Raw genomic sequence first — 7698 nt, 5'->3', positions numbered from 1 at the left:
GTGAATGCAAGCAAACACATCTCAGAGGGGAGCTTTTAAGAAAGGCAATTCCTTATGATGCTTGATGCACTTTTCCTGCCCTCCTGGCTGGCATTTCAGCCCAACTTAACCCATTTTGTATACATTTTTTTCCCCATGAAGAAGCTGAGGAGGAGGGGAGGCCATGTGTGTTTTTCTAAGCCTGGCCTACACTGGAAGCCACTTGCAAGTTCAAAGTGCTGCTTTGCTCAGGTTCTCATGTGCAAACACGCTGTGAAGCAGTTAATGTCTGTAAAACCTTTGTGGGCGTCAGCTCCCCGTGGAGATGAACGGGGACGTTCGGGCATCTCAACTACAGTTTCCTGTAGTTCATCAGCTGCACTGAGTAGTCCTTTTTCTGGAGGCTCTCCCATCAATCATCACAGCTGGAGACGTGATTTTTTTAAGGTCAGATCTCAGCTGCTGTGGAGAGAAGAAAGGCTCCTATCAAAGAGGCACTTTCTCTGGTGTTTTCGTCATGGATTAGTTTGAAGTCAAGAGCTGGCTGTCCTTACCTCCACCTCCAAAGGTGTAGCTCCTGCAGCAGCCCCAACAGTGAGTGCTGAAAGCTGTGAAGGTTTCAGGTGGGACACAAAAAACAGCTGCCAAGAGCAAGAACCCCTCCCTTCCCACAGAGCCAGGAAAACCCCGGCGGTCCCTCCTCCCTGCAGGCTGTGCTTCGGGCTCCCTTACAGTGCCTCCTGCTGCCATTGGGATCCACACTACAGCCCGCAGCCCGATTTCTGGGAGGACCTTTACCTCCAGTTGAAGTTCGTGGTTTTCGGGTCTGCAGCTGCTGTGCACAGCCTGGGAGGGGACGGAAGGTTACCCTGGCCAGCGGGCGAGGGCTTCTGCCCCACAAGGAGGGATGCTACCCGCCGGGAGAGCGCTGCTATCCCGCTGCAGGGCGGGATGCTACCCCGCGAGGAGAAAGGGATGCTGATCTACGGGCGGGGAGAGATGCTTTCCCACGGGAGGAAAGAGGCGGCGAGCAGGTGCCGGCGGAGCCGGGCCGGGGCGGGGGGCGGGCCGGGGGCTGGCGGCGGCGGCGGGGGGCGGGGGGCTGCCGGCAGCGCCCTCCCCGCCGGCCCGGGGGGCGCGGCTGCGGCGGAGGCGGCGGCGGCAGCGCAGCCGCGCGGAGCGGAGCGGAGCCGGGCCGGGCCGGGCTGCAGGTGAGGGCGCGGGGGGCGCGGGGGGCGCGGGGGCGGCTCCGCCTCGGGGGGACCCGCGGGGGCGGCGACACGAGCGGGGTCCCGGGGCCGCCCTCGCGGTCGCTGCCCGAGGAGCCCCCCGTGCCCTCGGAGGGGTCCGGCTGTGGGGGGCTCCCCGTGGCCCGGCGGGCGAGCGGCGCTGCCGGGCGGGTCCTGCTGCGCACCCGCGAACGCCCCCAAAACTTCCCGGGCGCGGGGGCGGCGGAGCCGGGCTGCGGGATGCGCTCGGGGCACCGGCTGCTGCGGGTGCGCGCTCACACGGCTCTGACAGCTCCGCTCGGCTTCCCCTTAAAATAGTCTAATTAAAATAATAATAATTTTTAAAAACCCAGATGTGCTGCGGGGGAAGCGTGCGCCGGAACCCCCTTTTAATCACCCTACTCCTGAAAAGCAGAGCACGAAATGCCGTGTAAAGCCCTGCCCGGAGCCCCCGAGCCCGTCCTGCAGAAGTTGGTCTGTTTGTGGTAACACCTTTTTGCATCGTTCTATCCAAAAGGTTCTGATGATGTTTCGAGGCAGAGCTTTCTTTTTTTTTTTTTTTTTTTTCCTAAGGTTGACACACATCTTACAACATCATGTCTTTGATGAGCACACACGGTGTTAATTGAGGTTGCCATGGGAGGCATGCACGTAGTATAAATAAGCTCCCTTCTTGCCATGTGATTTCGCTTTTGTATTCCTCAAGCCTCCTTTTTTTGTATTCTCTGTTTTTGCATATTGTCATATGGTGCATTAAAGATAAAAATATCTGCTGTCTCAGGGTGTAATTTCCCTAGCTGGAACTATAAGTGCATATGGAGCAGTGGGGAAAGGATTTAGCAAACCGTAGGAGAAGGAAATATATGTGTGCCTGTGTAATAAGTATTCGCCATAATATGGGCAGTTATATAAAAAAAAGTCCCTTTTTACCACATAAAATAGCAGAATAGTACTTTTCTGTGATGGAACATCACTGGGTTGACATCTTGTGGCCTTATTTTGCCTGTGGATGTTGATGCTAATTAGTGAAAAAAAAATTGCTATAGTGCATCCAGCCCTGGTCTGCCTCCCAAAATGAAATGTTTAGAGAGAAAAAACTTCTAAGTACTTTCTAAAAATTACTCTACAGGTCTTATCACTCATTTATTGTGTTCCAGATAAAAGATGAAAGCCTCGGTCATGCTGTGCAGCAAATTTCACGTAACACGCAAGGGGAACTGAAGCAGAAACGAAAGCCAAGGCAAAGCAGCATCTGACCTTGTCACTGGGGGGCGGAAAACAGCCGCTGGTTCCACTGGTGCTTCAATCAAGCTCCCTGGGCAATGTGGAATTGCAGAGAGCTCACAAAGTGCAAGTTCCATCCAGGTCCGTGGGGTGAATAAAAATTGTTAACTCTTGCCTTGACTTGTCATCCTTTGGGGGAAAAAAAAAGGTATGTCAGACTGGCCATTATACAGGCGTTGCTGTTAGACCAAGCACAACTGGAAGTGGGTTGCTCCGGAGATGAGAGTGACTGAGGCCAGCAAAGCCAAGGAGAAGCCTGTTCAACTCCACATCTACCCGGGATTCCTTGGAGAGGTGATAAAGTGAGTAATAAGGCAAAGTGGGAGTTATAAAGTGGATGCGGCAGCTCCAGCAGAACTTCTCCTCACTGCCACATATGCTCGTTTCAAAGCAACTAATGTTATTTGGAAATCTATTTGAGGAAAAAATGCACTTTGAGCATCTCTGCAGTTCTTGTGTCTGAAGCACTGATCAGGAAAGTCGGCAGCACAACACCGACAAAGGAGAAGAGAATATGGTGAAGGCAGCTAAAGAAATTCAGATGGAGAACCCAAGAGAGGCAGAGACTCCCAGCACAGGGGCCACATGTTCCCCACCAGAGGAACAAGCAGAAAAACCCTCCATGCTTTGTTTTAAGAAGCGGAAGAAGTCCTGTAAGAAGGGGCTGACTGTGAAGGATGTGTGTGAAGGTGCCTCAGAGGAGAAAAGCCAGTGTGTCAGTGCTGACCAAGATGAGGCAAAACCTTCCAAACCATCACAATCCTCCAAAGGAACCTGGGCAGCCATCAAAAACCTTACCAGACCTCGGAGAAGGCAGAAATCATCCTCACGGAAGAAGGTGCCCTCCGATTCCCAAGTGCAGCTGGAGGTGGATGCTGAGGAGAGCTGTGCACAAGACCTCCCAAAGAAACGGGCAAGCTCTGGGGTGAAGATGCCCTGCGTGAGGTTCTCCAGAGGCAAGAAAAAACCCAGCCCCTCGGAAGCAGTGGAGGAGTCAGAGGGCAGTGGTCAAGCAAATGAAGTGATGGGTGCTTTGAATAAGGCTAGTGAAGAGCCAGAGGATTTGGCCCCGACGGACAAATCTGAATCCTTCAGCCCAGTCTCTGCAGAGGAGGAGAAGCAGGATATGGTGAAGGAGGACCAGGATACGGTGAAGCAGGAGCAGCATAGAATGAAAGAGGAGCAGGATACAATGAAAGAGGAGCAGGATACAGTGAAGGAGGATAAGGATATAGTGAAGGAGGACCAGGATACAGCAAAAGAACGTGACACCTCTGTTGGGAAGAGTGAGCCCTTGACAGAGCCCACACCTGATGCAGAGGAACATTTGGAGTGCACTGCTCAGTCGGAGATAACCGATTCAGAGACAGTTGACGAAACAGCCCAGGACAAACTGCGGGAAGGAAGCCTACCCCAAACCACCGACGATGCGGAGGGCAGGGAAGTTGCTCCTGAAGTGCCTGTTTCCAAAGATCAACCTGACAATGCCCCTGAAATCACAGAGCGTCAGGAAATCCCCAATATCTGCAAAGAGATGCCTGAAAGGGATGAATTGGAAAAGAGCATAAATCTTCCTGAGGAGTGCAAAGCCGAGGAGACTGTAACTGATTTCAGTGAGTTGGCATCTGGAGGTGATGCAGCAAGTGTACAGGAGACAGCAAGTGTGAAGGATGCAGCGAGTGTGAAGGATGCCACAAGTGTGCAAGAGGCAGTGAGTGTGCAGGAGGCAGCAAGTGTGAAGGGTGATGCAGCGAGTGTGAAGGATACAGTGAGTGTGAAGGATACAGCAAGTATGCAGGATGCCACAAGTGTGCAGGATGCCACAAGTGTGCAGGATGCAGCAGATGTGCAAGAGGCAGCGAATGTGCAGGATGCAACAAGTGTGAAGGATACAGTGAGTGTGCAGGATGCAGTGAGTGCACAGCATGCAGCAGGCAGGAAGGATGCAGCAAGTGTGCAGGATGCAGTGAGTGTGAAGCATGCAGTGAGTGCCCAAGAGGCGGTGAGTGTGCAGGAAGCAGTGAGTGTGCAAGAGGCAGCGAGTGTGCAGGAGGCAGTGAGTGCACAAGAGGCAGTGAGTGCCCAAGAGGCAGTGAGTGTGCAGGAGGCAGTGAGTGTGAAGGAGGCAGTGAGTGCACAAGAGGCAGTGAGTGTGAGGGAGGCAGTGAGTGCACAAGAGGCAGTGAGTGTGAAGGATGCAGTGAGTGCACAAGAGGCAGTGAGTGTGCAGGAGGCAGTGAGTGTGCAGGAGGCAGTGAGTGCACAAGAGGCAGTGAGTGTGCAGGAGGCAGTGAGTGTGCAGGAGGCAGTGAGTGCACAAGAGGCAGTGAGTGTGAAGGATGCAGTGAGTGCACAAGAGGCAGTGAGTGTGCAGGAAGCAGTGATTGTGCAAGAGGCAGTGAGTGAGAAGGATGCAGCGAGTGTGCAGGAGGCAGCGAGTGTGCAGGAGGCAGCGAGTGTGAAGGAGCCAGTGAGTGTGCTGGAGGCAGCAAGCGTGCAGGAATGCTCCAGCCATCAGGTACTAGAAGCAAATGCTGGCGCTGGTGTCAGCATCATTATCACCATCACTGAAGCTGAGGACTCTGACAACACCGACTCTGACCAGGCCTATGAGCCGTCCCCAGTTTTGCACCAAAAAAGGCAAAAAGGGAATAAAAAATCGAACAGGAATGCTGATGTTGGTCAAAAAGAGGGCCCCGAGGCTGGTGGCGGTCCCCAGGCAGAGGAGAAAGGTCTGGGTGACCAGGGGCACAGAACTGGGGAGCAGTACGAATTGCTCCTCGTAGAAACCGCCTCTTCCCTCGTGAAGGCGGCCATTCAGTCATCCATAGAGCAGCTGGTCAACGAAATGGCCCTGGAACAGAATAAACACAACAGCTTTCTGTGATGGCAGCCTTGCCCCAGAGAGAAAGAGTAGAGGGAGTGATTTAGAGCTCCATTTGGCCTGCGGGGTATGTGGAGAACTCGGAGAGCTCCCGGGGCCGAGGTGTAGTTAATTCTGCATGCCCGTTCAGTTGTGTGTCTATGTGAAACAAACGGATCCTGGGATGGGGGCAGACCCTGCTGAGCGCAGTGTGTCCCCTGGGGCTTCAGACAGCGCCACTGACCACAGCTGAGGGAAACTTCAGGTGTTGCAGTGACTGTGTTTTCACTTATTGGCATATTTATGTCAAAGCCACATTTCTGCCGTCACCCATGCCAGGTTTTCCCGCTGTTCATGCTGTAGATCTGTACATACTGTGTGTTTGAAGAAAGGTCCTGAGAGGCAGTGAGTGCCCGACACGCTGCTGGGCTGACTCGGGGCACGCTGGAACAGCTGGAGGCTTGCTGGGGCTTTATTGCAGATGAGGAGGAGTGAGGTGACTGCAATGTTAACATGAAAACGTCAATGCCGGGCTGTGTTCAGTGCTGTGAACAGGCCCTCGCTACGCACAGGCGCCAGGAGCCGCGGTCACTGCTGTCGCACGAAGCCGGCGGGCCCCAGCGAGCGCTTCGGCCTCTCCCGCTGTCAGAGCAGCCTGTGCATCTCCAGACATGTTAAAGCTCAGCATCAGCCTCGCCTTGCTGACCCCGGGCTGCGCCAATGCCAAGAAAGCGACAGCGCCTCGTTTGCTGGGGGGGCCTTTCTCGCACCATTAAACTCAGCGGGCAAAATTCCCTGCGGCAGCAGCGGCGTGGGCCGGGCGGGAGCAGCCCCGCCGCAGGCAGCCCCTCTCCGCCCCCGCCTTCCTCCGTCCCAGTCCCGGTGTCGTGGTGAAGCTCTCCTCAGATGTAGCATATTTTTTATACACGGCATGTGATATAAATAGCAGTGAGCTGCATGCGTGTTAGCAGTCAACATAGTTTGGGAAGCTGCAATGTGCTGCCGGCGCTGGGATTGCTTTGATTTGGTCTGAGTGCCGCTGGCATCCCTGGCTGCTGGCGGCAGCCTGTCCCGCACCACTCCCCGCTCGCCACAAAGCCCTCCTGCCTTCATCCAGCCCAGGCATCCCTTGGGAATCGTGCATTTTGCCCGGCTCGCTGCCACCAGGCTCTGGCACGCCATGTAGCTCGCTCTGAAACATGCAGGGAAATGCTGGAGCAATCTTACCAAAGTCCTCAGGGAAAAAAATCCAGACATGAGGGCCTGAGGACATGGCTGGAAAATGCCTGGACAAGCCTATTGCTGTCAAAGCCTGTGAACTGCCCTGCTCCGAGGGGGTTTGCACCGGCACAGCGTGTGTGTGTGTGAGCATCACCTCCAACTACCAGCTCTCCAGGAGAAAGGGGCCTTTTAATAATATGGGATTGCATCTGCGTGGCTGGGATTTGTGTCCAGCTGTGGGCAAGGCAGCATGTTCCTCTGAGAAAATTCTCCTGCATGTTCCTCAGCCAGTACAGAAATAGCAGCTGTGCTTGGCAATTGCTCAGTGACCATGGGCGGTGCGCTGAGATTTCCCTTCCCAGCGTAGGATTTGGATTCCTGCTAAAATACAAGGGCTGAACCTGTCCCTCGTACCTGGTGCACAACCATGTTTTAAACCTTGATAAAACATCTCTGTTGTCACGAGAGGACCGCGAGCAGCAAGAGCCACAGCTCATTTCTGTGCAAGTGAAAAAAACCCAGAGGACGGAAAAGAAAAAAAAGTGTCTTTTTTTTTCCTGTGAATTTGTTTATTAAGTTATCAGCTATTGATAATTCAGTGTGTACAATTTTAATGGCTTTGTACTTCATACCAGCCCTTCCAGGTATTTTGCCATAGTTTTGAAAAAGGGACTTTTAAAGGACTTTTAGATGTACTTTTGGAGCTGCCACAGCACCCCAGGAAAAGAGCCATCCTGATGCTGGGGGTGGCTTATGGGATTATACTGGGCACTGTGGCAGGTTGGTGCTGAACAAAGGGCTGCAGCATTGCTGTGAGACCCCACTGGAATCAGCTGCAGAGGAGGATGTCCAAGCTTTAGTAAATAAACACAAAATTACCCCACAGGGCCAGGCTGTCATCCTCTGACAGCCTGCTAAGCGGTTTTGGGAGGATTTTGTGTTATTTCAGTATTGCCTTTTAGGTGAAACATGTCTTCAAAAAAGGAGGAGAACGGCAGAAATGCTTAGTCTAGTCCTGCCCTGTGACTTGCTCCATGTTAGGGGGTTGGGTTTGCATCCTCTCTTGTAGCTGGTTTCCCCTCTGTTACAGCTGTACATAGAACTGATTATTATTTCATTAAA

The 7698-nt window shown here is 53.4% G+C and overlaps 1 protein-coding gene across 3 annotated transcripts; it reads left to right on the top strand.

The window, feature by feature from the left end:
• The first annotated feature begins 1131 nt into the window (after positions 1-1131).
• Positions 1132-7698, top strand: AKAP5 (A-kinase anchoring protein 5). 3 transcript variants are annotated; one of them, XM_069016040.1, is made up of 2 exons: positions 1132-1190; positions 2366-7698. In XM_069016040.1, exon 2 carries the CDS (start codon positions 3007-3009, stop codon positions 5377-5379), a length of 2373 nt encoding a protein of 790 aa, XP_068872141.1. In that variant the 5' UTR covers positions 1132-1190; positions 2366-3006; the 3' UTR covers positions 5380-7698. The 3 variants fall into 3 exon arrangements, with proteins under 3 accessions (XP_068872141.1, XP_068872142.1, XP_068872143.1); XM_069016041.1 differs by lacking the exon at positions 1132-1190 and adding an exon at positions 1594-1682; XM_069016042.1 differs by lacking the exon at positions 1132-1190 and adding an exon at positions 1685-1725.

The sequence above is a fragment of the Aphelocoma coerulescens genome, chromosome 5, assembly GCF_041296385.1.
Source record: "Aphelocoma coerulescens isolate FSJ_1873_10779 chromosome 5, UR_Acoe_1.0, whole genome shotgun sequence".
NCBI lineage: Eukaryota > Metazoa > Chordata > Aves > Passeriformes > Corvidae > Aphelocoma > Aphelocoma coerulescens.
Note: the sequence above shows the minus strand (reverse complement) of the source record. Positions and strands in the feature narration are given on the sequence as shown.

What these genes read in the sequence shown, in the direction of transcription:
- AKAP5 (XM_069016040.1), top strand. Translation starts at nt 3,007, where the DNA reads ATGGTGAAGGCAGCTAAAGAAATTCAGATGGAGAACCCAAGAGAGGCA.